This window comes from Salvelinus namaycush, chromosome 3 (assembly GCF_016432855.1).
Source record: "Salvelinus namaycush isolate Seneca chromosome 3, SaNama_1.0, whole genome shotgun sequence".
NCBI lineage: Eukaryota > Metazoa > Chordata > Actinopteri > Salmoniformes > Salmonidae > Salvelinus > Salvelinus namaycush.
In genome coordinates, this window is record NC_052309.1 from 19571406 (window position 1) to 19593694 (window position 22289).

The 22289-nt window shown below is 44.4% G+C and overlaps 1 protein-coding gene across 1 annotated transcript in view; it reads left to right on the forward strand.

Annotated features, from left to right (window-relative positions):
- The window catches only part of LOC120043506 (protocadherin-1-like), a 131291-nt gene extending 109347 nt beyond the window's left edge, over positions 1–21944 (forward strand). Inside the window, exon 4 of the mRNA XM_038988096.1 lies at positions 21461–21944. Coding sequence (XP_038844024.1) covers positions 21461–21831 — 371 coding nt within the window. The 3' untranslated portion in view covers positions 21832–21944. The remainder of the gene's footprint in view (positions 1–21460) is intronic.
- Positions 21945–22289: the final 345 nt, after the last annotated feature.

The following is a 22289-nucleotide window of genomic DNA, read 5'->3' on the forward strand; positions in this document are numbered from 1 at the left end:
GGCAAGCGCTTTGACACTGCTGACAATGATTCACCATATCCTTTTTTGGTGAGTTTATGGGACAATAAATCTGAATACAAAAGACTCACGTAGGGGCAGCAGGTAGCCTAGCGCTTAAGAGCACTGTGCCAGTATCCGAAAGGTTGCTAGTTCGAATCTCTGAGCCAACTAGTTGAAAAATCTGTCAGAGTGCCTTTGAGCAAGGGACTTAACCATATTGCTCTGGATAAGAGCATCTGCTAAATGATTAAAACGTTGTGATGTGTCATATTTATAGATGTCTCTAGAGGCCCCTCTATGGGTCTGGATAACTCTTATCTGTCTGTGGTCACTGGCAACATGACCCTAACCCACACACTCAGACAATGCATCGACCCACTCACTGAAATGGCTGTAAAACTATACCCCCTGAAGAGAAGAGAGACCATTAGGATCTACCGTATCATATAGGAAATCATATGGCTCATTGTCCTTCATGGTGGATTGGCATGAAAGCACATGACACAGATTGCAGTAACAACTACATTAGGATGCCTTATTATTCTAGTACCCAAGTTATACCCATTGCCAGCAATTGACACTATTTTGTCTTCCACTTAAAAAGATTTCCCCAAAGTTTCATAATTCAGTGAGGCCAGTCCAGTTTGCTGTAAGACTATAATAACACGGTTTATAATAGCAATATTTTGACAGAACCTTGAATTCATTTTGGCTGCATTCCATGTCGCATTTGAAATGGATGTCAGGAAGATTGCTCTGTGTTTCCATTTCTTCACTGTTGTGTTCATCAAAGACACGTTTTGGTTTTCATCTACAGTATTACAAGAAGAACACAAGTCATGAGGGACAAGATTGACTCAAACAGGGCTTATTAACATTCTCATGTTTTACTTCTTGACATTCTTTCTGTTTCTATTGATCCCAATCCACTCTGTTTGAATTTAACTCTTGGGTGAAAAAATAAGCTTCTTTAAAGCCATGCCAGTGCTGTAAAACATAGATGATCACTATGAATTGATGTAGCTATTTGTCAGAGCACGCGAATATGAATACACATTAGCTCCCCTAAATAATCTTTCTAACTACAGTCTCCAAGTATTAAATGACTGCTCTTAATGTCATGTTTTGTCTTTGATCTTCATGTCTTGTCCCTGTGCTTCCCTCTGCTGGTCTTATTAGGTTCTTTCCCTCTTTCTCTCTCTATCGTTCCGTTCCTGCTCCCAGCTGTTTCTCATTCTCCTAACGACCTCTTTTACTCTTTCACACCTGTCCCCTATTTTGCCCTCTGATTAGAGTCCCTATTTCTCCCTCTGTTTTCCGCTTCTGCCTGGTCGGATTCTTGTTTGATGTTTGCTGTTCCTGTGTCCTTGTTCCGCCCTGTCGTGTTCTTTGCCTTCTTCAGATGCTGCGTGTGAGCAGGTGTCTATGTCAGCTACGGCCAGTGCCTTCCTGAAGCGACCTGCAGTCTGTGGTCGCGTCTCCAGTCGTTCCTCTCTATTGACGAGAGGATTTGACCATTGATAATATCCAGGAGAATCATTATTTGTTTATTACTGGAATAAAGACTCTGTTACTATTACGTCGCTTTTGGGTCCTCATTCATCAGCATAACAGAAGAATCCGACCAAGATGGACCCAGCGACTATGGATTCTCTCAACACTGCCGTCGAGTTCCAGGGAGCAATGCTCGGCAGACACGAGCAGGAATTGTTTGCTGCTCGTCATGCCGTTGAGACCCTGGCCGCTCAGGTCTCCGATCTCTCTGGACAGTTTCAGAGTCTTCATCTCGTGCCACCAGCTACTTCCTGGTCTTCCGAGTCTCCGGAACCTAGGGTTAATAACCCACCATGTTACTCTGGGCAGCCCACTGAGTGTCGCTCCTTTCTCACCCAGTGTGATATTGTGTTCTCTCTCCAGCCCAACACGTACTCAAGAGAGAGAGCTCGGATCGCTTACGTCATATCACTCCTTACTGGTCGGGCTCGGGAGTGGGGCACAGCTATCTGGGAGGCAAGGGCTGAGTGTTCTAACGATTATCAGAACTTTAAAGAGGAGATGATACGGGTTTTTGATCGTTCAGTTTTTGGGAAGGAGGCTTCCAGGGCCCTGGCTTCCCTATGTCAAGGTGATCGATCCATAACGGATTACTCTATAGAGTTTCGCACTCTTGCTGCCTCCAGTGACTGGAACGAGCCGGCGTTGCTCGCTCGTTTTCTGGAGGGACTTCACGCTGAGGTTAAGGATGAGATTCTCTCCCGGGAGGTTCCTTCCAGCGTGGACTCTTTGATTGCACTCGCCATCCGCATAGAACGACGGGTAGATCTTCGTCACCGAGCTCGTGGAAGAGAGCTCGCGTTAACGGTGTTTCCCCTCTCCGCATCTCAACCATCTCCTCCCACCGGCTCAGAGACTGAGCCCATGCAGCTGGGAGGTATTCGCATCTCGACTAAGGAGAGGGAACGGAGAATCACCAACCGCCTTTGCCTCTATTGCGGTTCTGCGGGACATTTTGTCATGTCATGTCCAGTAAAAGCCAGAGCTCATCAGTAAGCGGAGGGCTACTGGTGAGCGCTACTACTCTTGTCTCTCCATCAAGATCCTGTACTACCTTGTCGGTCCATCTACGCTGGACCGGTTCAGCTGCTTCCTGCAGTGCCTTGATAGACTCTGGGGCTGAGGGTTGTTTTATGGACGAAGCATGGGCTCGGAAACATGACATTCCTCTCAGACAGTTAGGGAAGCCCACACCCATGTTCGCCTTAGATGGTAGTCTTCTCCCCAGTATCAGATGTGAGACACTACCTTTAACCCTCACAGTATCTGGTAACCACAGTGAGACCATTTCCTTTTTGATTTTTCGTTCACCTTTTACACCTGTTGTTTTGGGTCATCCCTGGCTAGTATGTCATAATCCTTCTATTGATTGGTCTAGTAATTCTATCCTATCCTGGAACGTTTCTTGTCATGTGAAGTGTTTAATGTCTGCTATTCCTCCTGTGTCTTCTGTCCCCTCTACTCAGGAGGAACCTGGTGATTTGACAGGAGTGCCGGAGGAATATCATGATCTGCGCACGGTCTTCAGTCGGTCCAGAGCCAGCTCCCTTCCTCCTCACCGGTCGTATGATTGTTGTATTGATCTCCTTCCGGGGACCACTCCCCCTCGGGGTAGACTATACTCTCTGTCGGCTCCCGAACGTAAGGCTCTCGAGGATTATCTGTCTGTTTCTCTCAACGCCGGTACCGTGGTGCCTTCTTCCTCTCCCGCCGGAGCGGGATTTTTCTTTGTTAAGAAGAAGGACGGTACTCTGCGCCCCTGCGTGGATTATCGAGGGCTGAATGACATAACGGTTAAGAATCGTTATCCGCTTCCCCTTATGTCGTCAGCCTTCGAGATTTTGCAGGGAGCCAGGTTCTTTACTAAGTTGGACCTTCGTAACGCTTACCATCTCGTACGCATCAGAGAGGGGGACGAGTGGAAAACGGCGTTTAACACTCCGTTAGGGCATTTTGAATACCGGGTTCTGCCGTTCGGTCTCGCTAATGCTCCAGCTGTCTTTCAGGCATTAGTTAATGATGTACTGAGAGACATGCTGAACATTTTTGTTTTCGTTTACCTTGACGATATCCTGATTTTTTCACCGTCACTCGAGATTCATGTTCAGCACGTTCGACGTGTACTCCAGCGCCTTTTAGAGAATTGTCTCTACGTGAAGGCTGAGAAGTGCGCCTTTCATGTCTCCTCTGTCACATTTCTCGGTTCTGTTATTTCCGCTGAAGGCATTCAGATGGATCCCGCTAAGGTCCAGGCAGTCAGCGATTGGCCCGTTCCTAAGTCACGTGTCGAGTTGCAGCGCTTTCTTGGTTTCGCTAATTTCTATCGGCGTTTCATTCGTAATTTCGGTCAAGTGGCTGCCCCTCTCACAGCTCTGACTTCTGTCAAGACTTGCTTTAAGTGGTCCGGTTCCGCCCAGGGAGCTTTTGATCTCCTCAAGAAGCGTTTTACATCCGCCCCTATCCTTGTTACTCCTGACGTCACTAAACAATTCATTGTCGAGGTTGACGCTTCAGAGGTGGGCGTGGGAGCCATTCTGTCTCAGCGCTTCCAGTCTGACGATAAGGTCCATCCTTGCGCTTACTTTTCTCATCGCCTGTCGCCATCGGAACGCAACTATGATGTGGGTAACCGCGAACTGCTCGCCATCCGCTTAGCCATAGGCGAATGGCGACAGTGGTTGGAGGGGGCGACCGTTCCTTTTGTCGTTTGGACTGACCATAAGAACCTTGAGTACATCCGTTCTGCCAAACGACTTAATGCACGTCAGGCTCGTTGGGCGTTGTTTTTCCGCTCGTTTCGAGTTCGTGATTTCCTATCGTCCGGGAAATAAGAACACCAAGCCTGATGCCTTATCCCGTCTCTTTAGTTCTTCTGTGGCTTCTACCGACCCCGAGGGGATTCTCCCTGAAGGGCGTGTTGTCGGGTTGACTGTCTGGGGAATTGAGAGACAGGTAAAGCAAGCACTCACTCACACTGCGTCGCCGCGCGCTTGTCCTAGTAACCTTCTGTTCGTTCCTGTCTCTACTCGTCTGGCTGTTCTTCAGTGGGCTCACTCTGCCAAGTTAGCTGGCCATCCCGGCATTCGGGGTACGCTTGCTTCTATTCGCCAGCGGTTTTGGTGGCCTACTCAGGAGCGGGACACGCGCCGTTTCGTGGCTGCTTGTTCGGACTGCGCGCAGACTAAGTCAGGTAACTCTCCTCCTGCCGGTCGTCTCAGACCGCTTCCCATTCCTTCTCGACCATGGTCTCACATCGCCTTAGACTTTATTACCGGTCTGCCTTCGTCTGCGGGGAAGACTGTGATTCTTACGGTTATCGATAGGTTCTCTAAGGCGGCACATTTCATTCCCCTCGCTAAGCTTCCTTCCGCTAAGGAGACGGCACAAATCATCATTGAGAATGTGTTCAGAATTCATGGCCTCCCGTTAGACGCCGTTTCAGACAGAGGTCCGCAATTCACGTCACAGTTTTGGAGGGAGTTCTGTCGTTTGATTGGTGCTTCTGTCAGTCTCTCTTCCGGGTTTCATCCCCAGTCTAACGGTCAAGCAGAAAGGGCCAATCAGTCGATTGGTCGCATATTACGCAGCCTTTCGTTTCGAAACCCTGCGTCTTGGGCAGAACAGCTCCCCTGGGCTGAGTACGCTCACAACTCGCTTCCTTCGTCTGCTACTGGGCTATCTCCGTTTCAGAGTAGTCTTGGGTACCAGCCTCCTCTGTTCTCGTCCCAGCTCGCCGAGTCCAGCGTTCCCTCCGCTCAGGCTTTTGTCCAACGTTGTGAGCGCACCTGGAGGAGGGTCAGGTCTGCACTTTGCCGTTACAGGGCGCAGACTGTGAGAGCCGCCAATAGACGTAGGATTAGGAGTCCTAGGTATTGTCGCGGTCAGAGAGTGTGGCTTTCCACTCGTAACCTTCCCCTTACGACAGCTTCTCGCAAGTTGACTCCGCGGTTCATTGGTCCGTTCCGTGTCTCTCAGGTTGTCAATCCTGTCGCTGTGCGACTGCTTCTTCCGCGACATCTTCGTCGCGTCCACCCTGTCTTCCATGTCTCTTGTGTCAAGCCTTTTCTTCGCGCCCCCGTTCGTCTTCCCTCCCCCCCCCCCGTCCTTGTCGAGGGCGCTCCTATTTACAAGGTACGAAAGATCATGGACATGCGTTCTCGGGGACGTGGTCACCAGTACTTAGTGGATTGGGAGGGTTACGGTCCTGAGGAGAGGAGTTGGGTTCCATCTCGGGACGTGCTGGACCGTTCGTTGATTGATGATTTCCTTCGTTGCCGCCAGGGTTCCTCCTCGAGTGCGCCAGGAGGCGCTCGGTGAGTGGGGGGGTACTGTCATGTTTTGTCTTTGATCTTCATGTCTTGTCCCTGTGCTTCCCTCTGCTGGTCTTATTAGGTTCTTTCCCTCTTTCTCTCTCTATCGTTCCGTTCCTGCTCCCAGCTGTTTCTCATTCTCCTAACGACCTCTTTTACTCTTTCACACCTGTCCCCTATTTTGCCCTCTGATTAGAGTCCCTATTTCTCCCTCTGTTTTCCGCTTCTGCCTGGTCGGATTCTTGTTTGATGTTTGCTGTTCCTGTGTCCTTGTTCCGCCCTGTCGTGTTCTTTGCCTTCTTCAGATGCTGCGTGTGAGCAGGTGTCTATGTCAGCTACGGCCAGTGCCTTCCTGAAGCGACCTGCAGTCTGTGGTCGCGTCTCCAGTCGTTCCTCTCTATTGACGAGAGGATTTGACCATTGATAATATCCAGGAGAATCATTATTTGTTTATTACTGGAATAAAGACTCTGTTACTATTACGTCGCTTTTGGGTCCTCATTCATCAGCATAACACTTAATACCACACACTCACTGTAAATGTCCGGCTTTACGGCTAAGCTTGTAAAGTGGACGAGTATGCCAGTATCTCTAAGCTCTATATACTGTACAGTCTGTGTGCATATATTATTTTAAGAGGAATGGGATCATTCTCTCTGTCCATTGAAAGCTTGGATAGGTTTGCGCCTGCTCACACCATATCAGTAGGGATTGGTGAGCTGAAGCTGCAATTTTGGAAGTGATGAGATGTGTGCGAGCTGGGTCCTGAGAGTATGTGGTTATAATGAAAAGGGGAGAATAATGTCTCCATTAGCCTAACTCTGCTCTCAGCCACTGGAGAGGGCCTATTCGGCTTGGGGTCCCACCGTAGCAACAGGGGTGCAGAACCAGGGAGGGGGTAATTAGAGGATCAGAAATAGAGAGTGGTGGGGATGGAGCTCTGTGGAGCTCTGAGTCTTATTGGCGCTGACTTTCCCAGCCCAGTCTCACCCATCCCTGGGATCATAGAGCGTCTGCTGCCCCAGTTGGGCTGCTCAAACGGGGATCAGAGAGAGGGCCCAGGGGTCATCTCTCCATCACAGTGCGACGAGGACTGAAAGCTGCTCAATCGCTCTCTAACTAGTGCACTGCCATGCCATGATGGATGGCACTTGAGGGACTGGAACTGTGTGGGACTGACATGTACTTCCTTATTTCCAGCGAGTCACAGAGGAATGGAGACGCTCTGGCCTTTAAGAATTTCTCACAGCCAGTGGAGGGTGTCTCACAATTCACTGTGGTTCATGACCCCTGCAAATGTTTCCAAAACACAAAAAACTCTCTAGTTGTGCGGGGACCATGTTCAAGCGTCTCAAAGAAGGAATTATATTGGGTGTCATATTTTTTACAGTTAATCCAAATTCTGCATTTCTGACTGGATTTATAAATCTGGATGAAATAATGAAATTCTCTTTTAGTAGAGTGTTTCTGCGTCTCAGTTTCACTATATTTTTTCAAAAGAAACATGGATCTGCAACCAGGTCATTAACCCTCTGCTCACCAGGGGATAGTGCAGCGGTCTAAGGTGCTGCATCTTAGTGCAAGAGGTGTCACTACATTTCCTGGTTCGAATCGAGGCTGTACAACATCCGGCCGCGATTGGGAGTCCCATAGGGCGGGGCACAATTGGCCCAGCTTTGTCCAGGTTTGGCCGGGTTAGGCTGTCATTGTAAATAGGAATTTGTTCTTAACTTACTTGCCTAGTAAAAAAATATGAAATAATAGCTGTGCCCTTACAGGGTTTTCGCAGTCTAATATGGTCAGTTAGGACACAGAACAATTTCTTAAAATGTTTCCATCTTCCTCGTGTAATGTGTACTTGTAACATTGTATTTTATCATTTTTTTCTTATCCAAAGTGACTTACAGCACTGAGTGCATGCATTTTTCCCATAATGGTCCCCCATGGGAATCAAACCCACAACTAGGGCTGTTGCGGTCATCGTATTACTGCCACACCGGCGGTCACAACTCATGAAGGCAGTCAAATTCCATGTGACCGTTTAGTCACGGTAATTAGGCTTCTCCAAGTTCTGATGCTGCTGATGGTCATTAGTAGGCTACCAAACTCGGTAACTGCCTGGTACTCGGGCACTCTATTATCCTCCTAATCATTCTGACAACAATGAAAATGTTATCGAAAATCTAATCAAACACTTCATGAGAGCCCATGAGCTCACGTTGCCCAATATTTCTATAGGCGCGAGAAAACAGAGTGACGGCCTCTTTTAAATAGAGGAGGATCCCTTTAGCTTTCTGTAGGCTAGGCCTACTATAACTTTCCTAAAATTAAGCACATTGCTTATCTTTACAACAGCACCATCACCTACCAGGCTGGTATGAAAATGAATCACGGGAAAAGCGTCCGCCAATTTTTTTGCATTTTTTCGGTCCATTCCAATTCAAAACAAATTTTACAAATACTGTATATTATTTAATATACGTAAAGACAATATTAAATCAAGAATAGTCTGATGAGTTACAATAATATCACTTGTGAATGATGCCCAGCTTAAGGCAAGAAACAATGGCTTTTTTTAGCGACTTTTTCTGTTCATAGCCTAGCCCACAGACCTATATGTTTTGATAAGGTTTGTATCACAACTAAAGTGGCCAAATAACTTAATCCGCTTTACAAGGGGTGTAGAGCCTAACTGGCATACATAAGCAGCGAATGAGTTTCAAGTTTGGGGAAGATTATTTTCACCATAAAAATGCAGCTTTATAATAAAAGCATTGCGTGCATAATTGTATTTGTGGTGACTTTTGATAATGGTGTTTTCCCCTAATTGAACATTCGCAATTATAGCCTACTGTCGAGTGTGCACTGCTGCGCTTATAATGTGAAGAAATAGCCTTTATCAACATTTTAAGCTAAACGTTCTGATCTGTTGTGTCAGCCACATTGCGTAAAAAAGTGGTTTTGATGCTAGTGGTTGTATTAATTTGGGATCTATCGAATCCAACAACTGTCCCAGACTATGTTTGTAATATTTATTACAGAATAGGTTAACTTTTGTACTATGGGGGATAGTAGATTGACATAGGCTAATGCTTTTGCTGTTCGTTAGGCCAACTCATCTTGTTGGTTGACGAAAAGTAAATGTGGACAGTTCTTCCAATATCTTCAATATGCACCTCGGAATTGGATAAGCACGCACGCAGTTGCGTCTCCGATGTGTCTGTCTTCACTTGTAGCCTGTGAGAAAGACCCGATCACGTGATGGAGAGCCATGTGAGTGAGAGGTGCTTCGGAGTGCACAGCACTTAGGGAGAAGGGCACAAAGGCATGGATTTTTTAGGGTGCATTATGGCCACACAAATGGGACGCCGCCGTGAAATTTGAGGCATTATCATGTGCTTGTCAAATTGTGAATGAGTGACTGATGAAGTGTGTACAGCCTGCGCAAAAAAAACAAAGCAGAGCTCATGCCTTTCAAGCCACTTTTTTCAAATCATCATTAGAGTTGCATCATGCAGTCAATGTATTAAAAATCTAAACATATAGTCCAACGTTTGTAGAACAACTAAAGTTACATTAATAACTCTAAATTAAGCATATAGGAATACCTATTTCTTTGTTAACAGCTCAACACAGAATAGCCGCATGTGCGCACACCCTCAAATCGTTTGGAGAAAATATCCTACCTATTTTATTTAGTTTTGTTCAATTGTATTCTTCATACTATAAAATAATGCCATGTAATTCTAAGCAAATATTGTCTGCTAAATGAACTAGTGTAGCCCACAGCCATTTGGCATAGCCAGATCAGGACCTAACATAAGGACAACATACAACTTAAATATAACTTTTTCTAAACATTCTTGAAATGTTCTGAGGACCACCAATACAAGGTACAATGTATATTGCATGAACATCAAAGGAATATTATGTTAAACACTCCCACACTCCCCGAAAATGCTATGAACGTCATAAAAACATACTTTTTGCAACTCAATATGAGGAAGGTGTTCTTAATGTTTTGTACACTCAGTGTATAGTGCGTGATTTCTTGTAGCAGTAGACAGCTGATCCCACAAAACCACCAGTGAAGGGCAGGTGGGAGCTCTGTTATGGCTTTAAAGGTCATTTTAACAAAACATTTGGCCTCACAGAAACACCTGAGCCATTGTGTCTCTCAATTCTGCCACATCTGAGGCACACTTAGATGTGCAGTGGTTTTTGTACTTTATGATTATTTCTGTCCCAGGATTCCGAGGCTTTCTCCAAAGGACTTCTGCGCTGACCTCTCTTCCTCATAGCTTAAAGTCGGTCAGAAACACAGGAAGCTGAATGAAAGGGATTAGTCCACAGGTGGGAACAACAAGGGAGGGTGGGAGGGGCGGGTTGGCAGGGGATGACTGGACTTCAGAGGAGCTCTACTGAGGCTAAATCTCAGAGTTGCTGCTGCATTTCTCACTTCTAGAAGATTGTTATGGGTGAGAAAGTAGACCAGATACAGGTTCAACAATTAATCAGATATTCTCTTGAAAGTTACTCACTTCTCATTTTTTGTGTGAAAAATTAACATGCTGAGTTTTGCTTCCTTAGCCTGAAGAAAGGCTGTACAGAGCAGCTAAAGACTGGAGGACGGGCAGGAATGATCACTGGGAGGATATGTTGCTTTGCCTCTCCTCTCACTCAGTGTCTCAGGATTTCAAAGAGCATCCCCAAAATTCCCATGGCAATTTGGACTGATATTTAATGAGAGCGTATGCAGAATTTATATGCTGTCCTAAATCCACCCAAGCACATCAGAATTATATTTATTGAAAACAAGGAATTTCTTGTATGAATTTGATTAGTGAAAAATGTGTATATTTCTTGTGCATTTGTGGTTATTTGTGTGTTGTTATGTACAGATAACTACCAAAATAAAGGAAACACCAACATAAGGTTTCTTAATAGGGCGTTGGGCCACCACAAGCCCCCTTTATGCTCCTTTGAGACCCCTCTTTCAAAGTCATTGAGATCTCTTACTCTAGCCATGGTAGCCAAAATAATGGTTAGCTGGGCATTTTTATACATGAATCTAAGCATGATGGGATATTAATTAATTGATTAATTAATTAACTCAGGAGCCACACCTGTGTGGAAGCATCTGCTTTCAATATACTTTGTATCCCTTATTTACTTAGGTGATTCCTTTATTTTGGCAGTTACCTGTACATATGTGTTTAGCCACAAATTTTATTCCCCTCTTTTTTCATCTCTCCATCTTTTTGAGGGAGAAAAAGTGTCAGGTATCTATTTTTCCTCTCTCCCTCATTTTGAGGGTTACAAAATGTCAGTTATCTCTGCCTAACAAAGGGAACTGTTGTGAATGCTTTAGTAAACACACTCAATGTCACTGAAAAACAAACAAACACAAGACCCAGGAATGTTATTTTTCCCACTACGCATGAACAAATCACTATCTATTTACAGACTATTTTGATATGACACTCCATCTCTATATTTAGAATACCTAGAGTAAAAATATCTGCATAAACGGGGGCTTGTTTCCACTGTCTGTGGGTTGGCTTGAATACATGTTTCATTCACAAATTAAACATTTTGCATTAACCACAATTGTATATACAGTACAAGTCAAAAGTTTCAGTACACCTACTCATTCAAGGGTTTTTCTTTCTTTCTTTTTACTATTTTCTACATTGTATAATATTAGTGAAGACATCAAAACTATGAAATAACACATGGATTCATGTAGTAACCAAAAATGCGTTAAACAAATCAAAATATATTTTATATTTGAGATTCTTCAAAGTAGCCACCCTTTGCCTTGATGATAGCTTTGCATTCTCTCAACCAGCTTCATGAGGTAGTCACCTGGAATGCATTTCAATTATCAGGTGTGCCTTGTTAAAAGTTAATTTGTGGAATTTCTTTCTTTGTTAATGTGTTGTGTTAATCAGTTGTGTTGTGACAAGGTAGGGGTGGTATACAGAAGGTCCTCCTCCTCAGAGGAAGAGGAAGACCATCCTTCTCAGTGAATTTCACAAAAATAAAGATTGTAAAACATTGGAAAAGTTATCCTTTTTAGATTAAACTATAGTAAATACACTGCTCAAAAAAGTAAAGGGAACACTTAAACAACACAATGTAATTCCAAGTCAATCACACTTCTGTGAAATAAAACTGTCCACTTAGGAAGCAACACTGATTGACAATAAATTTCACATGCTGTTGTGCAAATGGAATAGACAACAGGTGGAAATTATAGGCAATTAGCGAGACACCCCCAATAAAGGAGTGGTTCTGCAGGTGGTGACCAAATACCACTTCTCAGTTCCTATGCTTCCTGGCTGATGTTTTGGTCACTTTTGAATGCTGGCGGTGCTTCACTCTAGTGGTAGCATGAGACGGAGTCTACAACCCACACAAGTGGCTCAGGTAGTGCAGCTCATCCAGGATGGCACATCAATGCGAGCTGTGGCAAGAAGGTTTGCTGTGTCTGTCAGCGTAGTGTCCAGAGCATGGAGGCGCTACCAGGAGACAGGCCAGTACATCAGGAGACGTGGAGGAGGCCGTAGGAGGGCAACAACCCAGCAGCAGGACCGCTACCTCCGCCTTTGTGCAAGGAGGATCAGGAGGAGCACTGCCAGAGCCCTGCAAAATGACCTCCAGCAGGCCACAAATGTGCATGTGTCTGCTCAAACGGTCAGAAACAGACTCCATGAGGGTGGTATGAGGGCCCGACGTCCACAGGTGGGGGTTGTGCTTACAGCCCAACACCGTGCAGGACGTTTGGCATTTGCCAGAGAACACCAAGATTGGAAAATTCGCCACTGGCGCCCTGTGCTCTTCACAGATGAAAGCAGGTTCACACTGAGCACATGTGACAGACGTGACAGAGTTGCTGCCTGCAACATCCTCTAGCATGACCGGTTTGGCGGTGGGTCAGTCATGGTGTGGGGTGGCATTTCTTTGGGGGGCCGCACAGCCCTCCATGTGCTCGCCAGAGGTAGCCTGACTGCCATTAGGTACCGAGATGAGATCCTCAGACCCCTTGTGAGACCATATGCTGGTGCGGTTGGCCCTGGGTTCCTCCTAATGCAAGACAATGCTAGACCTCATGTGGCTGGAGTGTGTCAGCAGTTCCTGCAAGAGGAAGGCATTGATGCTATGGACTGGCCTGCCCGTTCCCCAGACCTGAATCCAATTGAGCACATCTGGGACATCATGTCTCGCTCCATCCACCAAAGCCACGTTGCACCACAGACTGTCCAGGAGTTGGCGGATGCTTTAGTCCAGGTCTGGGAGGAGATCCCTCAGGAGACCATCCGCCACCTCATCAGGAGCATGCCCAGGCGTTGTAGGGAGGTCATACAGGCACGTGGAGGCCACACACACTACTGAGCCTCATTTTGACTTGTTTTAAGGACATTACATCAAAGTTGGATCAGCCTGTAGTGTGGTTTTCCACTTTAATTTTGTGTGACTCCAAATCCAGACCTCCATGGGTTGATAAATTTGATTTCCATTGATAATTTTTGTGTGATTTTGTTGTCAGCACATTCAACTATGTAAAGAAAAAAGTATTTAATAAGAATATTTCATTCATTCAGATCTAGGATGTGTTATTTTAGTGTTCCCTTTATTGTTTTGAGCAGTGTATATTCACGTCACCAAATAATTGATTAAAACACACTGTTTTGCAAAAATGTCTACAGTAGCCTCAACAGCATTCTGTAGGGTAGCACCATGGTGCAGGACAATACAAAACCCAGGAAGCTCTTGGTTCAACCCCCTTTCCCTAGACTAGGACGTCAACCTATCAGAGCTCTTGCAGAATGAACTGAAATGTTGTCCACCCAATGAAAGGATCATAAAATGAATCTATTACTGAAAGCATAATCTAAAGCTAGCTAGCACTGCAGTGCATAACATGTGGTGAGTAGTTGACTCAAAGAGAGAGAAAGACAACAGTTTTCAACAAATTCATTTCTTAAAAAATAGAGAAGTGAGAGTGCCATTTTGTTTCAGTTACTTAGCTAGCAAATGCAGCTAGTTTAGTTAGTCAAACACCAGGCTCAAACAGAGGAATGCTATGTTCGATAGTCATAGCCATCTAGCTAACACAACACTGGAACTCTATCAAGTCAAGGTAAGCTTTTGTTTATATTAATTTATTGCCACTGGGCCCGCCTATTTAACTGCTAACTGACTATACACTGTAGCATTACTGCATGATTGAAGCGGGTTTACTAACGCATTAGTTCTATTAGCTATGTTGACTAGGGCATTACTTTAGCTAATATGGGGACAACAATGTAGGCTGTGTGTAGCAGTTATGACATGGTTTGTAAAAAATAATTGCCTGGTCATATACAGCTGATGTGTTGTTCATTGAAGTCCACAAACAAAGGGAAAAGGTGATAGGAGGAGAGCATAGAGGCTAGAATGAATACAACGTGGCTGCTACGTATGAAAGTGAACTGTGTTTATGTGTAATCAGGGGTGTATTCATTCTGCCGATTCTGTTGAAAAATATTTCTTAAACGGAATCAAACAAAACAGGGATAAAAATACATTAATTTGTCCAATAAAAACTCTTGTTTGCAACTGTTGGGCTAATGATTACACACTAGATATGCTAGATGCAATTGAATGTGCAGTGCCACTGTCTGTCATCTAAAAAATGTATCTCGACCTGTGTGCACCTACGTTGTAAACTTTCGTTCATAGGCTAGGTTGTAGCAACCTCATGATGGGTATAGGGAAAATGTGAGTGTCATGCAGTAGGCTAAACCTATCAATGTTACATTGAACTGGGTGAACGGAATATGAATGACAGTTATTCAACATGCTGTAATAGAAATAAGGCCATACTCATGAACAAAAAAATTGTCCTGCCTCATCATCAACGACACTGGCTGCCACTGGCGGTATACAGAAGACAGCCCTATTTGGTAAAAGACCAAGTCCATATTATGGCAAGAACAGGTCAAATAAGCTAAGACAAATGACAGTCCATCGTTACACTTCTTATGGCTCCAATCCCGTTAACGGGATCGATATGACAACAGCCAGTGAAAGTGCAGGGCGCCAAATTCAAACAACAGAAATCTCATAATTAAAATTCCTCAAATATACATGTCTCTTATACCATTTTAAGGGTAATCTTGTTGTTAATCCCACCAAAGTGTCCGATTTCAAATAGGCTTTTCAGCGAAAGCACCACAAACGATTGTTAGGTCACCACCAACTCACAGAAAAATTCAGCCATTTTTCCAGCCAAAGAGAGGAGCCACAAAAAGCACAAATAGAGATAAAATTAATCACTAACCTTTGATAATCTTCATCAGATGACACTCATAGGACTTCATGTTACACAATACATATATGTCTTGTTCGATTAAGTTCATATTTATATCCAAAAACCTCCGTTTACATTGGCGCCATGTTCAGAAATGCCTCCAAAATATCCGGAGAAATTGTAGAGAGCCACGTCAAATAACAGAAATACTCATCATAAACTTTGATGAAAGATACATGTTTTACATAGAATTAAAGATACACTTGTTCTTAATGCAACCACTGTGTCAGATTTCAAAAAGCTTTACGGCAAAAACACAATATTCAATCATCTGAAAACAGCGTTCAGCCACAAAAGCAAGCCATACAGATACCCGCCAAATTGTGCAGTCAACAAAACTCATAAAAAGCATTATAAATCTTCACTTACCTTTGCTGATCTTCGTCGGAATGCACTCCCAGGACTCCCACTTCCACAAGAAATGTAATTTTTTTTCGATAATGTCCATCATTTCTGTCCAAATAGCTATTTTTGTAGCGTGTTTGATAAACAAATCCAACTTCAGGGAAGCGCGTTCACTAAAACCTGACAATGTCCAAAAGTTCCATAACAGTCCGTAGAAACATGTCAAACGATGTATTGAATCAATCTTTAGAATGTTTTTAACATAAATCTTGAATAACGTTTCAACCGGAGAATTACATTGACTTCAGATGAGCGATGGAACAGAGCTCCCTCTCATGTGAACGCGCATGGTCAAAGAATGGGTCAGGTCATGGCAGACCTGACTAATTCCCCTCTCATTCGGCCCCCCTTCACAGTAGAGGCATCAGACAAGGTTCTACAGACTGTTGACATCTAGTGGAAGCCGTAGGAAGTGCAAACTCATCCATATCTCGCTGTGATTTCAATGGGATCTTGGTTGAAAATCGACCAGCCTCAGAATTTCCACTTCCTGTTTGGATTTCTTTTCAGGTTTTTGCCTGCCATATGAGTTCTGTTATACTCACATACATAATTCAAACAGTTTTAGGAACTTCAGAGTGTTTTCTATCCAATACTAATAATAATATGCATATATTAGCAACTATGACTGAGGAGTAGGCTGTTTACTCTGGGCACCTCTGTGCACCTTTCATCCAAGCTACTCAATACTGCCCCTGCAGCCATAAGAAGTTTTAAGACATGAAGGTCAGTCAATGCGGAACATTTCAAGAACTTTGAAAGTTTCTTAATTTGCAGTCGCAAAAACCATCAAGTGCTATCATGAAACTGGTTCTCATGATGACCGTCACAGGAAAGGAAGACTCAGAGTTACCTCTGCTGCAGAGGTCATTAGAGTTACCATTCTCACCTAACTGCACCTCAGATTGCAGCCCAAATAAATATTTCACAGAGTTCAAGTAACAGAAACATCTCAACATCAGCTGTTCAGAGGAGACTGGGTGAATCAGGCCTTCATGGTTGAATTGCTTCAAAGAAACTACTGCTAAAGGTCACCAATAAGAGGAAGAGACTTGCTTTGAACAAGCAATGGACATTAGACCGATGGAAATCTGTTGTTTGGTCTGAGTTCAAATTTGAGATTTTTGGTTCCAACTGCCATGTCTTTGTCAGACACAGAGCAGGTGAACGGATGTTCTCTGCATGTGTGGTTCCCGCCGGGAAGCACGGAGGAGGAGGTGTGGGGGTGCTTTGCTGGTGACACTGTCTGTGATTTATTTTGAATTCAAGGCACACAACCAGTATGGCTACTACAGCATTCTGCAGCGATACACCATCCCGTCTGGTTTGCGCTTAGTGGGACTATCATTTGTTTTTCTACAGGACAATGACCCAACACACCTCCAGGCTGTGTAATGGCTATTTTACCAAGAAGGAGAGTGATGGAGTGCTGTATCAGATGACCTGGCCTCCACAATCCCCTGACTTCAAACCAATTGAGATTGTTGAATTGCAGAGTGAAGGAAAAGCAGCCAACAAGTGCTCAGCATATGTGGGACCTCCTTCAAGACTGTTATAAAATAATTGTAGGTGAAGCTGGTTGAGAGAATGCCAAGAGTGTCCAAAGCTGTCATTAAGGCAAAGGGTGGCTACTTTGAATTATCTCAAATATAAAATATATTTAGATTTGTTAAACACTTTTTTACAATCATAGAAAATAATAAATAGATAAAAACCCTTGAATGAGTAGGTTTTTAGAAACTTTTGACTGGTACTGTACATACAGTGGGGCAAAAAAGTATTTAGTCAGCCACCAATTGTGCAAGTTCTCCCACTTAAAAAGATGAGAGAGGCCTGTAATTTTCATCATAGGTACACTTCAACTATGACAGACAAAATGAGAAAAAAAAATCCAGAAAATCACGTTGTAGGATTTTTAATGAATTTATTTGCAAATTATGGTGGAAAATAAGTATTTGGTCACCTACAAACAAGCAAGATTTCTGTCTCTCACAGACCTGTAACTTCTTCTTTAAGAGGCTCCTCTGTCCTCCACTCGTTACCTGTATTAATGGCACCTGTTTGAACTTGTTATCAGTATAAAAGACACCTGTCCACAACCTCAAACAGTCACACTCCAAACTCCACTATGGCCAAGACCAAAGAGCTGTCAAAGGACACCAGAAACAAAATTGTAGACCTGCACCAGGCTGGGAAGACTGAATCTGCAATAGGTAAGCAGCTTGGTTCGAAGAAATCAACTGTGGGAGCAATTATTAGGAAATGGAAGACATACAAGACCACTGATAATCTCCCTCGATTTGGGGCTCCACGCAAGATCTCACCCCGTGGGGTCAAAATGATCACAAGAACGGTGAGCAAAAATCCCAGAACCACACGGGGGGACCTAGTGAATGACCTGCAGAGAGCTGGGACCAAAGTAACAAAGCCTACCATCAGTAACACACTACGCCGCCAGGGACTCAAATCCTGCAGTGCCAGACGTGTCCCCTTGCTTAAGCCAGTACATGTCCAGGCCCGTCTGAAGTTTGCTAGAGAGCATTTGGATGATCCAGAAGAAGATTGGGAGAATGTCATATGGTCAGATGAAACCAAAATATAACTTTTTGGTAAAAACTCAACTCGTCGTGTTTGGAGGACAAAGAATGCTGAGTTGCATCCAAAGAACACCCTACCTACTGTGAAGCATGGGGGTGGAAACATCATGCTTTGGGGCTGTTTTTCTGCAAAGGGACCAGGACGACTGATCCGTGTAAAGGAAAGAATGAATGGGGCCATGTATCGTGAGATTTTGAGTGAAAACCTCCTTCCATCAGCAAGGGCATTGAAGATGAAACGTGGCTGGGTCTTTCAGCATGACAATGATCCCAAACACACCGCCCGGGCAATGGAGGAGTGGCTTCGTAAGAAGCATTTCAAGGTCCTGGAGTGGCCTAGCCAGTCTCCAGATCTCAACCCCATAGAAAATCTTTGGAGGGAGTTGAAAGTCCGTGTTGCCCAGCAACAGCCCCAAAATATCACTGCTCTAGAGGAGATCTGCATGGAGGAATGGGCCAAAATGCCAGCAACAGTGTGTGAAAACCTTGTGAAGACTTACAGAAAACGTTTAACCTCTGTCATTGCCAACAAAGAATATATAACAAAGTATTGAGAAACTTTTGTTATTGACCAAATACTTATTTTCCACCATAATTTGCAAATAAATTCATTAAAAATCCTACAATGTGATTTTCTGGATTTTTTTTTCTCGTTTTGTCTGTCATAGTTGAAGTGTACCTATGATAAAAATTACAGGCCTCTCTCATCTTTTTAAGTGGGAGAACTTGCACAATTGGTGGCTGACTAAATACTTTTTTGCCCCACTGTATGCAATTGGAAGACCACACAGTCATTCCCAAGCCATAATGTCTTTATTTTGTTTTCTTCCATCTCTCTCTGAATTGTGGGTCTCTAATGACTATTCCCTATCGATCACAAGCGCTGTGGCACACACTGCAAAGCAGCCGGTGGGGAGAGGGAGCATTTGCAATCAGACAGTGAGGAGCAGTGTGAAATCTCTGGAAGAGCAGCTTCCCCCCATGCCCGTGGGCAGGGGATCAGTCGACGAGAGAAAGCCTGCCTCAGACACCCAACACCTCCCACTGGCACCCTGATGGAAGCAGCATGCAAACCCACCCCTCCCATGTGTCTATCAGCTGAGGGGGTTAAGCTCTGCACGCAGCCCCCTCCCTCTTCTCTCCTCCATGGTCCTGCATGGTAGAGTGCATGTTACACCAGTGTGAAGGAAGTGCATTTGGAATCAATGATGAAGTTCACTGGGAATCAAAGAACGAGAGGTGGATGTGATAGTGAATGTGGCTCAGCAGGGTTTCCTGTTGTTCAAGGCTAAGTGTGTCTGATGTAATAAAAGGAATATATGAAATTTAAAAATTAAAGAGACTAAGTGAATGAGCGAGAGTGAGAGCTGCATTGGCTGATACTGTGCTGTCTCCACATCCGGAGAGTCCAGGATTTGATGTGCAGGGAGAAAAATAGCATTGAGTCACCTCTCTTCAAAACCAAATCACCTGCTCTCTAAATCCAATCACCTCCCTGTTAAACCCAGTGCCCTGCCAGTGCTGTGGCTCGCCCATCCGCTCTCTCTGGGCTGCCCACTCTCCTCCTACTCCCGGCCTATTGGAGCTGCACTATCCAGACTGTAAACTCTAAAGGGTTTGTTCCAGACATAGACCTCGATTTACTTCAGGCTCCACTCCAGGAGAAAACAAGCTTCCAAAAATCCCCTTTTTCCCTTGCCTGTCTTTGGCTGCTCCTTTAATCTACTGTGCAACTCCTTTGATGTATCTTCCATGTCCACTGTGTGTTTGGGGTCTGTTTATTTCAGCAGAGTGAGCTGGGCTGAGTTGATGTGCACGGTAGGTAAAAGGGTTAATACTGTGGCTTTGTGTTAAAGGGAACTGGGACGCTCCTGTTCCCTGTGTTGTACAGGTGGAACAGCCCAGAAGTCCTGCCTAATGCCTGCATTAGGGCTAGCTGTGGGTATAGACATAGAGAGACTGGTGGTGAACTGGTCCCCCTGGGGCTTTTCTGCAGGCATACACACTTCCATCTGCAGATTCAAGGCAAACACATCTAAGTGTTGCTATGCTAGCTCTGCTTGTTTCTATGTGAATTGCACATGAATCTGAACTGACAAAATAATGTTATTTCTGTTTTGGGGGTTCATAGCTAGGTACTTTCAAGTTACAGTACAAATTGACTGAGGGGTTGTTCCCTTTGACCCAGTCACCATACCTTGTATTTTCTGTGACTGCCCAAAAATGGTGTAGGTATACAGTACAGCTATATCCAGCTATTGATTTAAATCAATGCTGTTTGGAAGGAGGTCAGTATGTCGTGGACCTATTTAATTAATTAGGAACGGTAGAATGAAAAATGGATCAGAATCAGGGACATGGACTCATTTCAGACCTGCCAGTCAATAACAGCCATACCACAATGGGTTTACCCTGGGGCCCTGCAGGGATCTCTCTGGAGCCACATGTAGTATTGTGTGTTGTCTGATCATTACTCGTGATTGTGTGTTAAACTTCTATTTTATCCTTGGAAACACATTGGGGGCACCATTTTTACCCAGTACATACTAGATGGCAACCTACATACAGCACAATACAGCCACGGGGCAGCACAGAACATGGAAACAGGCACACAAGACATACAAAAATAGGATCTTAATTTGACCTGTTTTGTAACGGCAAAAGAATCCTGCAGCAACAGGATGTTAACGTTTAGTCCATAATGTTGCTTGATCGGTGGTTAGGCTATTAGCTGGCCAAAAGTAGGCTATTGTGTGTTTTATGCGGTGCAGGAAAATTCTCAGCAACAAAATAGTGATCAATTGAAGATTCTACATCTGTATCAATCACCACTAGACACACAGTTGTAATCATTGCTCAATACTTATAGCAATGATTGCTCAATGCAGTGAAGGACTTCATAGAACACACTAACTACATCTCTGCTCCTCTAATATCAACCACCGGACTGCACATGCTGTGGCATCCATGTCACAGTACATAGCAACAGCTACATAGCAACAGTTATACTGTGCATAGTAACAACTGCAAGTTAATTAGCAAACACGGGGTTATGAGAATAACTTTCTGTTTTCTACTCATGTTTTCTACTCCTGATTAGAAGTCACTGTAACCTTGTTGTTTATTCTCAGTCAACAGTGAGGGGCTATATCTGCAGTTAAACTCCCTCTGTTGTCTTTTTCTGTTAACATTTGAACCTCTCTGAACATGGGTGTTTATCTCTCCTCTCCCTGTAGATATGCGTTCCATTCCTGATGTGGCCATGACTGGTAACTGTACTCAGGAGTGCAGTGAGCTGGGTCACTCAGACGCCTGCTGGATGCCTGGGCAGCCCTCCCCAGTGCGCAAGACCAGGAATCCCCCCAAACTCTCCACCTTCGTGCCTTACCAGGAGAGAGGAAGCCTGGGTCGCCTGGCCAACGGGAGCGCCAGGCTGGGTGGCGAGGAGCACCGAGCCAGCCTTCCGCCCTCCCGTAGTGCCTATTCCAACAGCGGCCATGCCCCTAGGCAGGACTGCCCCAAGGAGGAGGTGCCCCTGAGCGTGGCCTCTGAGTTCCTGCCCACCTCCCCTCCTAGCCACACCCCCAAACAAGAGATCTACCTGTGAGAAAGCCTCACCTCCCACATCTGATTGGTGCACAGATAGAGGAGGAGCCACAGAGACACACCCACTTTAGAAAAAGAAACATGCTCTTAGGATCTGAAATGTCCATTTCTTGAAATAAATACCCATTCTGTAGGAAATATGGGATGTGATTTGTGGAATCATTGGTATGTGCAATAGGAGTTTTTCATTTTATTTATTTACATATTTATTGGTTTATTAATGTATTAATTAGTTAATGGATTTATTTATCGATGCAGTTTCTTTGAAAACACTTGTGGTAATATCACACTAAATCAACATGCAATCAATCCCTAAAACACTAGTGATTTTCTTAGCTAAGCCCTAACCTGTTGTGATATGTTCTCTGGAACATCCAATGTGAGATTAGTGCCATAACCAGATAACATTCATCTGACAGGCAATGAAGCCCTAAGGGTAGACTTAACATTTTGATTAAC